We start from the raw sequence: 14,761 nt of genomic DNA on the forward strand, positions 1-14,761 counted from the left end.
GCCCCGCGCCGTACGGGGTCCGGGCGAGCAGGGCGGGCGCGCAGCCGCACCGCGCCCAAGCGCCAAGGCCCGCAATCCGCAAGGGCTTCTCCCGGGCACTTATCAGCCCACGCCTTCCGTCGGCCAGCACAGACCCTCCTGGCGGCTGTCCACCGCGTGAGGCGCGCACACAAGAACCACAGGAAGTAGAGAGGCAGCCCCCGTGGCGCGGCGGAAGAGGCGGGCGGAGGCGCTGGCCCGCCGGCAGGGCACTGCGCAGGCGCGCGCGCGTGCTCGCGACGGTTACGGCGCCGGGGCCAACTCGGGGCGGGGTCGGGCTTCCGCGCCGGAAAGGGGTTGGCTGGGCGGGGCTGAGGGACGGCGGTGGTGGTGGTGGCGGCGGCGGCAGCAGCAGCGGCTGCGCGCGCGCGCGGGTGCGAACGGGGAACGCTGCGAGGGCCGGGCCGTGCCGGGCGGTGGGGACGACTGACGGCGACGATGGCCGCGGCAGCAGGCGGCGGCGGCGGCGGGCCTGGGGCAGCGGCAGGCGCCGCGGGCGCGGGGGGTGCGGCGGCGGCCGCGGGTCTGGCGGTTTATCGACGGAAGGACGGCGGTCCGGCCAGCAAGTTTTGGGAGAGCCCGGAGACAGTGTCCCAGCTGGATTCGGTGCGCGTCTGGCTGGGCAAGCACTACAAGAAGGTGGGTCCGCGCGCCCTTGGGGACCGGGAGGTCGCGCGGCGGGGGCCGGCGGCGGTCCCGGGCTTGGCGGGCCCCGGGGCCGCCCCTCCCCCCGCGCGCCACGAGGGACAACAAAGGCCGGCGCCGGGGCTGCCACGCCCCCGCCGGCCGCCCTGGGCGCCCCTCCGGCTCCCGCTTGGCTGCCGGGGGTCCCGGGCCTCGGCCCTGGGAGCTCGAGCGCTCGGGGCGGAAGCTCCTGCGGGCCTCGGTGCGCGACAGCCGGGCGGCGCGTGTGTCTTTTGTTGGCCGCCTCAGGTGTGGGAACAATGACCCCCCCCCCCCCAGTACCCAGCCGGCGTGGGCGCGCAGCCTCGGGGTTCGTCCCGAGAGTGGCCTCCGAGTGGAGGAGGACCCGGGTTTCGCTGCCCGCGGCTGGTTTGCCGCAGGCCTGTGGACGCTTGTCCCGGGCTTCACGTCACGACCAGTGGCACCGAGGAGAACTCGTGTCCGGTGAAGAAACGACGGGTTTTGGTTGTGCCCGTCTGCATGCTGCGAGTTCGAGGCTGTGTTCACCTGTGCCCTTCAGCCAGGCCTTCCCTGAGGACCCGCAATGTACAAGCGCACCCTACTTCGTGTCACCTTTATTTAATTCCTAGTGCTGGCCGCTGCCTGAAATTTGTGCTTGCTTGTTTCTCCTACCTTTGGGATTAAATTCTGCTGAATCATAGGTTTTCAAAGTTGTGACTTAACCCTTTGTTCAGAATTTTGAAAACCCTTTAAGTTTATGCTTCATGTAAATATTCCCAGAATGATTGCCTTGTAAGGTGGATGAAGCAGACAGCCACTCTCTGCCTCGAACTTCCCAAGCACCCTCTTTGACTTGTGCTCTCCCCCAGGGAGCAAGGGCACTGTCAGGCCTGTACCTGCTCTGGAACACGGTCGGTGCTCGGTGCCTCCCCTGAGCAGTTACTCAGTAAATACTTGCTGAACGAATGAAAAGATCGAGGTGTCTAGGAATCTGTTAGGGGTCTGCAGCTCAGTGAGTCTGTCTGTTTCAGCAGTCGTTAGGTGAGGGCAGGGATCTTGGGTTCCTTTGAGGTCGCTCACACTGATGCTTTCTTCAGAAACCACCGTTCCTGCTCTGAAGTTTGAGGAAGTGAGAGACAGTAGTCACATTTTTGGATGCATTGATTTTTTACCCCCTTTGAAGTTACATATGGGACTGTAGATTTTTCTCTACAGTATTGCTTTCTGTTGTAGTGACAAATTGGTCACTTTGTATATGGAATATAGCTTCTGGAAGTGGCTCACGGAGTTGAATATGTTCCAAAAATGTTAAATTTTTTTTAAAGTTGGTAATTTTCTCATCCAGTGCTTTGGGTCTTAAGGTCAAAGAAGATTTAACAAGAAAAGATTATCAGGAGTCATATTCCTTTGAAAATCAAGGAAAAGAGTGGAAAAAAAGTCAATGATAGTTATTTTGACTTCTCCAAATAATCAGTGTATTAATTTTGGTCCATTTTAAAGAGGGCTGCTTTATGCCTGGGTAATACCTCAGAAGTTTGAGTGACTGGGAAAGTAGCTAAGAGGCAGACTGAAGGATTTGACCCACAGCGTTGAGGCCACTAGGCCAGTGTTGACACACTGTTCCTGAGGCTTTAAAGACAAAGTCAAAGTTAAGTTTGATGTCTCAGGGCTTTGTAGAATCAGAATGTATTTCTTGGGCCTATCCAGGTTCAGAATTGTATATATCTCTTATGCCTGACAGCCAGAATTCTTTCAGCTTCCGGGAGTCATGTTGAAGTGGTAAAAATCCTAGTCAGAAGGCTCTTTGATTCTTTTTTGCATACTGTATTTCTGCTTGGTTTGTGTTTTGGTGGGTTTGAACTAAACATTTGTTTTGCATTTAGTAATGCATTTTCAGAGCAGTTAGAAAAAATTTTTTTTTTAGTACTTATTTGAAAGCGTTAAAGAGGGAGGTAGAGAGAGAGGTCTTCATCTGTTGATTCACTACCCAAATGGCCAAAATGGCTGGAGCTGGGCTGAGCTGAAGCCAGGAGCATCACATAAGGGCTGCGAGCACTTCAGGTGGCGGCTTTGCCTGCTTTGCCACAGCACTGCTCCAAGGCTAAGGTTTGTGGTGTGTTTTTTTTTTTTTTTTTTTTTTTAAGATTTTATTTATTTATTTAGAGGTAGAGTTACAGACTGAAAGAGGGAGAGACAGAAAGGCTTTCCATCTGCTGTTTTGCTCCCCAAATGGCTGCAACAGTTGGAGCTGAGCCGATCCAGGGGCCAGGAGCTTCCTCTGGGTCCCTGACGTGGGCACAGGGGGCCCAAACACTTGAGTTATCTTCTGCTTTCACAGGCCACAAGCAGAGAGCTGGATCAGGAGAAGAGCAGCTGGGACACAAACTGGTGCCTATATGGGAAGCCTGCGCCACAGGCAAAGACTCAGTGCTGGCCCCGCCCCCCCGGGCTAATTTTTAAGCCGATGATTTTGTATGGTCTGCAAATGATGTTATAAATAGCCAGATGGCCCTTGGAAGAAAAAGATTTCCCACTACTTTAGGCTTTGTTGGCAAGTTTGGCTTAGCAACACGGAGTAGGGTTTTTGACTTTTTGACTGGGATGATCTTTGGACAAACAGAGTCCCAAAGTAGGTGACCACTTAGGTGAGAAAACTGAAGCATGGGAGACTGTTTGCTGACATTACATTTGGGTCTTTCAGCATTACAAAATCCGGGTTCATTTTCCACCTAAGCTGCTGCCTTTGTATTACTGAGTACACTTCATTCACCTCATGTTTGATAAAGATGAGCGCCTTACCTCTGCGCATAGCTCCTGAATAGTTTTCAGTTGATAAAACCCTAACAGTACTGACTTCAGACTGATTTGTTCACCGCCTGAAGGATATCTAAGCTCCCAGATAAGTTTCTTCCCAAAGTTTGACTTATTGTTGAAATAAGATTTGAGGTTTCAGGATGATCACTAAAGTTAGGTCACCTAAGGAAGATGTTTTAATACCTTTTACACAAATTATTTGACAGTTAAAGATAGTTAAATGGTTATTTTTTTAAAAAGATTTATTTATTTATTTGAAAGTCAGAATTACAGAGAGAGGGAGAGACAGTGGGAGATCTGTCCACTGGTTCTCTCCCCAAATGGCCAGGCCCAAGCCAGTAGCTTCATCTGGGTCTCCGATGTGGGTGGCAGGGGCCCAAGGGCTTGGGCCGTCCTCTGCTGATTTTCCTAGGCTATTAGCAATGAGCTGGATCAGAGTGCAGCAGCTGGGACTTGAACTGGCATCCATATGGGATGCTGGTGCCGCAGATGGTGGCTTAACCCTCTGTGCATAGCACCAACTCTGTAAATATTTTTAAGATTTATTTTTTATTTATTTATTTTTATTTTTTTGACAGGCAGAGTGAACAGTGAGAGAGAGAGAGAGAAAGGTCTTCCTTTAGCCGTTGGTTCACCTTCCAATGGCCGCGCTGATCCAAAGCCAGGAGCCAGGTGCTTATCCTGGTCTCCCATGGGGTACAGGGCCCAAGCACCTGGGCCATCCTCCACTGCACTCCCTGGCCACAGCAGAGAGCTGGCCTGGAAGAGGGGCAACCGGGACAGAATCCGGCTCCCAGACCGGGACTAGAACCCGGTGTGCCGGCGCCGCAAGGCAGAGGATTAGCCTAGTGAGCCGCAGCGCCGGCCAAGATTTATTTATTTGAAAGGCAGAGTGACAGGGAGTGATAGATGTCTTGCATCCACTAGTTAGCTCCTCATATGGCTGCAACAGCCAGATTGGGCCAAGCCGAAGCCTGGAGCCTGGAGCTCCATCTGAATCTTCCAATTACCGGGGCCATCTTTTACTGCTTTCCCAGGCACACTGGCAGGGAGCTGGATCGGAAGTGGGGCAGATGGAATGAAATCCTTTGCTCTCTTATAGGGTGTCAGAATTGTAGGTAGCGGCTTGACCTGCTGAGCCACAACACCAATCCTAGTTATTTTCATAAATCATATCTTTTCTTTCCATTTCCTACAATCTTTTTTTTTCTTAATTTTATTATTTTGTACAGCAGGGAGACAGGAAGAGACAGACAGACACAGGTTGTCCATCTGCTGGTTTACTCCCCAGATGACTGCAACATTTGGGACTGGACCAAGGCTGATGGAAGCCAAGAGCTGGGAACTCAATTTTGAGTCTCCCTTATGGGTAACAGACTCAAACACTTGAGCCTTGTGGTAGAATGTGCATTGTGGTGCAGCGAGTTAAGCTGTGGCTTGGGATGCCAGTGTCCCATTCATATATTCATGCCTGGGATCCAGTCTTGCCTTTGCTTCCATTTTAGCATCCTGTTAATGCACCTGGGAGGCCATAGTTTATGGCTCAAGTACCTAGGTCCCTACCACCTGCATAGGATACCTAGATTAGTTCTTGGCTCCCAGCGTCAGCCCAGTCCAGGCTATTGCAGGCTTTTGAGGAGTGAGCCAGCAGGTGGGAGATCTCTCCCTATCTTTCTTTCTGTCACTATGTCTTTATTTTTCTTTGCCCCCCCCCCTTTTTTTTAGATCGTTATTTATTTGAAAGACAGTTATAGAAAGAGAGGTCTTCCATCTGCTAGTTCACTCACCAAATGGCCCCATTGGGTGGAGCTGGAGTTTCATCCGGTTTTCCCACATGGGCGCAGGGTCCCAAGCTCTTGGGCCATCTTCTGCCGTGTTCCCAGCCGCATTAGTGGGGAGCTGGATAGGAAGTGGAGCAGCAGCTGGGACTCAACGCCCATTTGGGATTCCGGGGCCTAACCTGCTAAGCCACCATACTGGCCCCCACATGAACATTTTTTTCCCGTTTTTTTTTTTTTTTTTTTTTAATGTTTTATTGAAATATAGTATATATACCATGAGATGCACTTAAGTATAGCTTTTTTTCATTCTGAATGACAATATTGGGAATGAAACATGTATGTTATAAAGGACCTTAGAATATACACAAAGATACATGTTATTTCAAATTTTTATTTTCATTTTTTATTTGAAAGGCAGAGAGAGCTCTCCCATTTGCTTGTTCACTCCCTAAATGCTGACAAGCTAGGAATTGATTTCAAGTAAGCCACATGGGTAGCAGGTACCCAAGTACTTGAGCTATCATCTTCTGCCCCCTAAGATGTGCGTTAGCAGGAAGCCGGATCAGAGGCCCAGTTGAGACTTGACTCCAGGCACTCTGATGTCAGATGTGGGTATCCCAAGGCACAGTGCCCTTCTCTGTCTACTAAAATTTGAGAACAATGGCTTTAGACTGACAGTTGACATCTTATATGCTCTGTTGTATAAAATTTGTCTTCAGTGTTTGATTCATGTCTGGCATATACTGCTATGTGTCACATGTGTGGGTGTGTGGGTGTTTTTTTATTTTTTTTATTTGACAGGTAGAGTTATAGACAGTGAGAGAGAGAGAGGCAGAGAGAAAGGTCTTCCTTCTGTTGGTTCAACCCCCAAATGGGCGCTACAGCCGGAGCTACACTGATCCGAAGCCAGGAGCCAGGTGCTTCTTCTTGGTCTCCCATGAGGGGCAGGGGCCCAAGCACTTGGGCCATCCTGCACTGCCCTCCCGGGCCACAGCAGAGAGCTGGACTAGAAGAGTATCAGCCGGCACTAGAACCCGGTGCCTTTATGGGATGCTGGTGCCACAGGCGGAGGATTAACCGAGCGAGCCTGTGTGGTATTTTTTTAAATAAAAATTTATTTATCTGAAAGGCAGAGGTACTAGATGCCATTCTACTAGAATGGCAGTGCTTAGTAGATACTAGGAAGTAAGCCAGCAGTCTCTCCTGCAACAGTTGTACCACTTTTTAAGTCTGTCTCTTTATTTTGCAGTATGTTCATGCGGATGCTCCTACCAATAAAACACTGGCTGGGCTGGTGGTACAGCTTCTCCAGTTCCAGGAAGATGCCTTTGGGAAGCATGTCACCAACCCGGCCTTCACCAAACTTCCTGTAAGTACATCAATTTATAATAGTACTGGGGCATTTTCAGTTTCTGTGTGCCAGCCTATTGCTATTTTCCTTTGCTATGACTAGTGTATAAATTTTAAAAAAGGGAACCTCAACAGAATTTTAGCTGAGGCTTTTTTGCTGTTTAAAAAAATATATTTTTTAAAAAATTTGAGAGACAGAAACAGACACATGTGACTCCCATCTGCTGAAACTCAGAACTGGGAATTCAGTTCAGGTCTTCTGTGATCTTCGTTTGTTTTTTTTTTTTTTTTTTTCAGATCTCTGGAGCTGGGCCAGGCAAAAGCCAGGACCCTGAAATTCAATCCCATCTCCCACATGGGTGCAGGGGCCCAGGTGTTTGGGCCATCTTCTGCTCTTTAAGACCGTTAGCAGGGAGCAGATCGGAAGTGGAGCAGCCACAACACAAACCTGAGCCCATATAGGATGTTGGCATTGCAGGCAACAGCCTTATCTACTATGCCACAATGCTGGACCAGTTAGATATTCAGGGTACTTCAGAGGACCTGCCAAATCTAGGAACAGTTTTTTATTTTATTCATTTGAGAGACAAGGAGAGAGAGAGCTCAGACATGTCTTTAGGTTTGCTCCCATCTACTGGTCTATTCTCAAATGCCCCCAGTAGCCAGAGGCTGAGCTGAGGCCCAACCCAGGAGCTGGGAACTCAATCCAGGTTTTCTGTAAGGGTAACAAATCCATTGTCATTGCCTCCCAGGATCTGCTTTAGCAGGAAACTGGAGTCAGGATCCTGAGCTGAGAAGCAAACCTAGGTGTTCCAATATAGGAGAGGAGCATCTTGACCTTTAGGCTGAATGCTGGCTCTCAGCTCACTCATTTTTTGTTAAATTGTCATGGGTTTCTTAGACTAAATGGTTAGGATTATGTTCCAAATGCAGATTATCTTGGGGTGGGAGCCGTTTTTCCTGCTTAGCTATTGGTAGGTAGATATTTTTTTATAGCCCATTTTCTCCCTAATTGTGCCTCCTATGAGACCCTTGGCTTTATGGATGTGTGGTGGGTAATTAAACGCTCTCTTTTGCTTTGGTTCAAGTTTGATTTCTTGTCCTTATACAGCACAATTCTCACCTGTAGGTTATCTATGCTAGCATTTCTTGTTTGATTAGTCTCATTATTTCCTTTTTTTTTTTTTTTTTTTTTTAATTTTTGACAGGCAGAGTGGACAGTGAGAGACAGAGAGAAAGGTCTTCCTTTGCCGTTGGTTCACCCTCCAATGGCCGCCGCGGCTGGCGCGCTGCAGCCGGTGCACCGCACTGATCGATGGCAGGAGCCAGGTACTTATCCTGGTCTCCCATGGGGTGCAGGGCCCAAGTGCTTGGGCCATCCTCCACTGCACTCCCTGGCCACAGCAGAGAGCTGGCCTGGAAGAGGGACAACCGGGACAGAATCCGGTGCCCCGACCGGGACTAGAACCTGGTGTGCCGGCGCCGCAAGGCGGAGGATTAGCCTAGTGAGCCGCGGCACCGACCTCTAGTCTCATTATTTCCATCACACGTGTCACCTGAGTGTTGCAGTGTTGACCTCAGAGATTATCACTTAGGACATTTTTTTCCTCATTTGATTTTTTGTACTTGAGGATTAATTTGCTTTCTAGGAATTCAACCTCATTTAAAATAATGTTAGACTTACCTGATATTTTGAGGTGTTTGCAGTAGGATTTTTTGGTTGTTTAGTTGTCACAGTGCTGGAGTCAGGAATAATTTTTCTCATTTGTAAAATGGGGTGAAAAGAATCAGCTTTATAGGATTGTTAGGAATAAATGAAGTAGTACATGAAAAGTGCCTTCTGATAAGTTCTGAAACTTGGTATCTGCGATAATACATTTTATCCTAGCCAAGAATGAGACTATTATAGCAGTGATCACCTCTGATTAAAGTGTTAATTTTAAGATTTTGTAACTTTATTGGTATATGTTTAGTGTAGCAGTTAAGGAGCCATTTAGGAGGCCCTGTAACTCATATTGGAGTACCTGGGTTCAAGTCCCAGCTCTGCTGTTTTTTTTTTTTTTTTTTTTTTTAAGATAGATTTATTTACTTATTTGAAAGTCAGAGTTACAGAGAGAGGAGAGAGAGAGAAATCTTCAGGCCACTGGTTCACACACAAATGGCCACCACAACTGGAGATAGACCTGTCTGAAGCCAGGAGCTTCTTCAGGTGTCCCATGTGAGTGCAAGGGCCCAAGCACTTGGGCCATCTTCCCCTGCTTTCCCAGGCTATTAGCAGGGAGCTGGATCAAAATTGAAGCAGCTGGTCTCTAACTGGCTCCCATATGGAATGGTGGCGTTGCAGGCAGTGGCTTTACTCACTATGCCACAACGCTGGCTCCTGTTTATTTATTTTAAAGACAGAGTTAGAACAGGAGACACATACACATATCTTCCATCTGCTGGTTCACTCGCCAGATGTGTGCAACAGTCCAGGATGGCCTGGGCTCATGCCAGGAGCCAGAAACAACTTCTGGGTTTCCCATGTGAACGACACAGGCCCAAGCACTTGAGCCATCTTTCACTGCTTTTCCAGGGGCATAAGCAGGGAGCTGGTAAGTAGAGCAGCCAGGACTTGAACCTACATTCAAGCTTAAGCTGCTGTGGCACAATGCCGTCTTCACCAGCACAGCTTTGTTATGATTCCAGCTTCCTGCTAATGTGCACCCTAGGAGGCAGCAGATCATAGCTCAAGTTGTTGTATGGCTGCCATCCATGTGGGAAACTTTGAGTCCTGGCTCTGTGATCATTTGGAAAATGAACCAGAAATGATACACCTCTGTGTCTCTGCCTTTCAAACAAATAAATAATAAAAGACCAGTATGTCTCCTGTAGCAATTAAAATAATTAAGTTGTTGGGGGTGGCATTTGATACATCAGTTAAAATCTTGCTTAGGATGTCTGCATTCCATATGTTACTTCTTGAGTTTAAGTCCTGTCTCCATTTCCAGAATCAGCTTCTGCTAATGCACATCCTGGAAGTCAGCAAATGATGACTCAAGTACTTGGGTCCCTGCCACTCCAGTGGGAGACCTGGATTGAGTTTGGGACTCCTTGCTTTGGCCTGGCCCAGAACTGATTGTGTGGACATTTTGAAAGTGAACCAGTGGATATCTCTGTCTGTCATTGCTTTTCAAATAAATAAATAAAAATTAGGGCTGGCATTGTGGCATGGTGAATTAAACACTACCTGCCACATAGGCATCCAATAGGTATGCCAGGTTGTGTCCTGGGAGCTCTATTTCCAGTCCAGTTCCCTACTGATGTGCCTGGGGAAAACAGTGCAAGATGGCGCAAGTGTTTGGGCCCCTGACACCTCTGTGGAAGACCCAAATGAAGCTTCTGGCTTCAGCCACCATGCTGTTTTCTTCATTTACTTCTTCAAGTCCATTTTCAGATACCGTGGTTTACTGTTTGATAGGCGTAAGCTTGGCATTTTAAGTATATACTCCTGGGGGGCAGTGCTGTGGTGTAGTAGGTAAAGTCACCGCCTGCAGTGCAGGCAAGCCATATGGGCACCAATCCAAGTCCTGGCTTCTCCACTTCCATCTTGCTCTCTGCTATGGCCTGGGAAAGCAGCAGAAGATGGCCCAAATCCTTGGGCTTCTTCCTGCGTCGGAGACCCGTAAGAAGCTCCTGGCTTCAGATTGGCTCAGCTCTGGCCATTGGCAGTCATCTGGGGTGTAAACCAGTAATGAAAGACCTCTTTCTCGCTATCTTGCCCTCCCTCTCCCTCCCTCTCCCTCCCTCTCCCTCCCTCTCCCTCTCTCTCCCTCTCTCTCCCCCTTTCTCCCCCTCTTTCCCTCTCTCCCTCTCCCCCGTCCCCCGACTCTGTGATTCTTTCAAATAAATAAATAAATCTTTTTAAAAGAAAGTGTATATACTCCTCATCAAAACACACACTGTCTTCATTACCAATTGCTAGTGCTACGTTTTCTCTGATGATTAAGTCAGAGATAAAGACAAGGATACCATGGCACAGGTGGAGAACACTGTGCAGTATGGTAGAAGGTTTTTCTTTTCCAGTTTCCATTGAGCTCTGCAGAATTTTATGTGGACTATAAATATCCTTAGACACATCCAGGATAAGATTAGTTTAAATTTTAAATTATTTTATTTTATTTTTATTTGAAAGAGTTACAGAGAGAGAGATAGGTCTTCCATCTGCTGGTTCACTCCCAGATGGCTGCAATGTCCGGACCTGTGCAAATCCAAAGCCAGGAGCTTCTTCCAGGTTTCCACGCGGGTGCAGGGGCCCAAGGAATTGGGCCATCTTCTACTGCTATCCCAGGTCATAGCAGAGAGCTGGATCGGAAGTGGAGCTGCTGGGACTAGAACCAGCACCAATATGGGATGCCGGCGCCTCAGGCCAGGGCTTTAACCTTTTGTGCCACTGTGTCGGCCCCAAATTTTGAATTTTGTTAGCCAAGGATAACACAGCTGGCAGCCTCTTAAAACTGTCTCAAGAGTCTTTAATTGAAGGGTGCAGCTGCTGAGATACATAATAAGGCAGCATCTCATTGGCTCTGGAAGACTCACCTTTTGCTACTCTGTTGGCTTTTTTTTTTTTTTAAAGTTTATTTGTTTATTTGAAAGAGTTACACACAGAAGGAGAGGCAGAGAGAGAGGTCTTCCATCCAGTGGTTCACTCGCCAATTGGCCGCAACTGCTGAGCTGGGCCGATCTGAAGCCGGAGCCAGAAGGTTGCTCCAGGTCTCCCACACGGGTGCAGGGGCCCAAGCACTTGGGTTGTCTTCCACTGCTTTCCCAGGTCATAGCAGAGAGCTGGATCAGAAGTAGAGCAGCCAGGACTCGGAACTGGCACCTATATGGGGTGCTGGCACTGCAGGTGGCAGCTTTACTCACTATGCTCCCCCCCTCCCCCCGCCATTGACTTTCTGTTCTTTAGATTTTCATACACTAGTCAGGAAAAGTGTACTCATTGCTTTTCTTTTGGGGAACCTTTAAGAATAAGAGCTCTAGGCTGGTGCCGTGGCTCACTAGGCTAATCCTCCACCTGCAGCGCTGGAACCCTGGGATCTTGTTCTGGTTGGGGCGCCAGATTCTGTCCCGGTTGCTTCTCTTCCAGTCCAGCTCTCTGCTGTGGCCTGGGAGTGCAGTGGAGGATGGCCCAAGTACTTGGGCCCTGCACCTGCATGGGAGACCAGGAGGAAGCACCTGGCTCCTGGCTTTGGATTGGCTCAGCACACTGCCCGTAGCAGCCATTTGGGGGATGAACCAACGGAAGGAAGACCTTTCTCTCTGTCTGTCTCTCTCTCACTGTCTAACTCTGCCTGGGCCGGCGCCGCGGCTCACTAGGCTAATCATCCGCCTTGCGGCGCCGGCACACCGGGTTCTAGTCCCGGTCGGGGCACCGGATTCTGTCCCGGTTGCCCCTCTTCCAGGCCAGCCCTCTGCTGTGGCCAGGGAGTGCAGTGGAGGATGGCCCAGGTGCTTGGGCCCTGCACCCCATGGGAGACCAGGAAAAAGCACCTGGCTCCTGGCTCCTGCCATCGGATCAGCGCGGTGCGCCGGCCGCATCGCGCTGGCCGTGGCGGCCATTGGAGGGTGAACCAACGGCAAAAGGAAGACCTTTCTCTCTCTCTCTCTCTCTCACTGTCCACTCTGCCTGTCAAAAAAAAAATAAAATAAAAAAAAATAAATAAATAAAAAAATAACTCTGCCTGTCAAAAAAAAAAAAAAAAGAATAAGCGCTCTTTACTGTCAGGAGTGGATGTGATGGGGGAGTGAATGGGATTGAGATTGAACGGGGAAATAAGTTAAGGGGCCCTTGCCTGTCTCTAGCTTTCCATGCCCTGACTGGGATTACCATATTTGTATTTTTTAAGAATTTAAAAAAAAAAAGATTTATTTGAAAGGCAGAGTTACAGAGAAGCAGAAGCAGAGAGAGAAACGAGGTCTTCCATCTGCTGGTTCACTCTGTGAAAGGCTGCAATGGCTGGAGCTGGGTCCATCCACAGCCAGGAGGTTCTTACATGTCTCCCACGTGCATGCAGGGGATCAAGTACTACATCCTCCACTGCTTTCCAGGGACCTGTACCAGAAGCGTGCACCCAGGACTTGAGCCAATGCTCATGTGGGATGCCAGTGCCACAGGTAGTGGCTTCACCTACTGTGTCACAGCGTTGGCCCCTAGTCTTGCGTTTTTGTTTTTTTTGTTTTTTTTTTTTTTTTAAGATTTATTTTATGTATTTGAAAGAGTTAGAGAGGTACAGAGAGAGAAGACTTTCATCTGCTGATTCCCTCTTCAGACGGCTGCAACAGCTAGAGCTGTGCTGATCTAAGCCAGGAGCCAGGGGCTGACGCTGTGACGCAGCCGAATAAAGCCACAGCCTGTGGCACTGGCATAGCATATGGGCGCTGGTTCAAGTCCTGGCTGCTTCTCTTCTGATCAAGCTCTCTGCTATGGCCTGTAAAGCAGTAGAAGATGGCCCACATCCTTGGACCCCTGTACCGTGTGGGAGACCTGGAAGAACTCCTGGCTCCTGGCTTTGGATCCACGCAGCTCCAGCCATTGTGGCCATCTGGGAACCAGCTTTTGGAAGACCCTTCTCTCTCTCTCTCTTTCTGCCTTTCCTCTCTGTATAACTCTTGACTTTCTAATAAATAATCTTTAAAAAAATTTTTTTTTTAATTTATTTGGCAGAGTTAGACAGTGAGAGAGAGAGAGAGACAGAGAGAAACATCTTCCTTCCATTGGTTCACCCCTCAAAATGGCCGCTATGGCCAGAGCTATGCCAATCCGAAGCCAGGAGCCAGGTGCTTCCTCCTGGTCTCCCACGTGGGTACAGGGGCCCAAACACCTGGGCCATCCTCCACTGCCCTCCCGGGCCACAGCAGAGAGCTGGACTGGAAGAGAAGCAACCAGGACTAGAACCCAGTGCCCATATGGGATGCTCGCGCCACAGGCAGAGGATGAACCAAGTGAGCCACGGCGCCAGCCTCTCTGCAGTGTTCTCTTTAACTCTGCCTTTCAAGTAAATAAATCATTGAAAATTTTTTTTATTTTTTAAAATAAAATGTATTTATTTATTTGAAAGTCAGAGTTAGAGAGAGAGGTCTTCCATCTGCTGGTTCACACCCCAGTTGACTGCAACGGCCAGAGCTGTGCCGATCTGAATCCAGGATCCAAGAGCTTCTTCCAGGTCTCCCATGCGGGTGCAGGGGCCCAAGGACTTGGGCCGTCCTCCACTGCTTTCCCAGGCCATAGCAGAGAGCTGGATCAGAAGTGGGGCAGCTGGGACTAGAACCGGCGTCCATATGGGATGCCAGTGCTTCAGGCCAGAGCTTTAACCCACTGCACCACAGCACTGGCCCCTAAAAAAATTTCTTTTTACTTGTTGAAGAAAGTATTTTAGAAGGTTATTGATTGTAGGGTTTTTTTTTTAATTAATTAATTAATTTATTTTTTTGACAGGCAGAATGGACAGTGAGAGAGAGAGACAGAAAGGTCTTCCTTTATTTCCTTTGGTTCACCCCCCAGTGGCCTACGGCTGGCGCACCGCGCTGATCCGAAGCCAGGAGCCAGGTGCTTCTCCTGGTCTCCCATGCGGGTGCAGGGCCCAAGGACTTGGGCCATCCTCCACTGCACACCCAGGCCACAGCAGAGAGCTGGACTGGAAGAGGAGCAACCGGGACAGAATCTGGTGCCCCGACCAGGACTAGAACCCGGTGTGCTGGCGCTGCAGGTGGAGGATTAGCCTATTGAGCTATGGCGGCGGCATTATAGGTTTTTATTTGTGAGTTTATAGCACTTAGCATTCAGACATGAATAATTTTGTCAGAACCTGTACTTTTCTTATGTATAATCTGTATCATTTTTAGGCGAAGTGTTTCATGGATTTCAAAGCAGGAGGCACGTTGTGTCACATTCTTGGGGCTGCATACAAGTATAAAAATGAACAGGGATGGTAAGTTTTTACATTTATTTGTATTTTGATGTGTTAAATCTCATTTCTTTGTGTGGTGTTAAATTCTGAAGCACATTATGTTTAAGTGCAAAGTACATTGTATTTTACCAAGAATACTAATTTACTTTGTTCCTTCATCCAAGAAGCATACCAATAATGATT

The 14,761-nt window shown here is 48.7% G+C and overlaps 1 protein-coding gene across 3 annotated transcripts in view; it reads left to right on the forward strand.

Annotated features, from left to right (window-relative positions):
* Nucleotides 1-335: 335 nt before the first annotated feature.
* The window catches only part of SMARCC1 (SWI/SNF related BAF chromatin remodeling complex subunit C1), a 167,772-nt gene continuing 153,346 nt past the window's right edge, over nucleotides 336-14,761 (forward strand). For 2 of the 3 annotated variants that reach the window (XM_051852494.3, XM_089306387.1), the window contains exons 1-3: nucleotides 339-678; nucleotides 6,529-6,648; nucleotides 14,514-14,599. In XM_051852494.3, the coding sequence (XP_051708454.1) occupies nucleotides 478-678; nucleotides 6,529-6,648; nucleotides 14,514-14,599 (407 nt within the window). In that variant the 5' untranslated portion in view covers nucleotides 339-477. Of the gene's footprint in view, nucleotides 679-6,528; nucleotides 6,649-14,513; nucleotides 14,600-14,761 lie in introns of all 3 variants that reach the window. The other variant, XM_089306388.1, reaches the window with a different exon arrangement.

Source organism: Oryctolagus cuniculus, chromosome 10 (genome assembly GCF_051225735.1).
Source record: "Oryctolagus cuniculus isolate XC-2025 breed Fujian yellow rabbit chromosome 10, ASM5122573v1, whole genome shotgun sequence".
Classification (NCBI taxonomy): Eukaryota; Metazoa; Chordata; class Mammalia; order Lagomorpha; family Leporidae; genus Oryctolagus; species Oryctolagus cuniculus.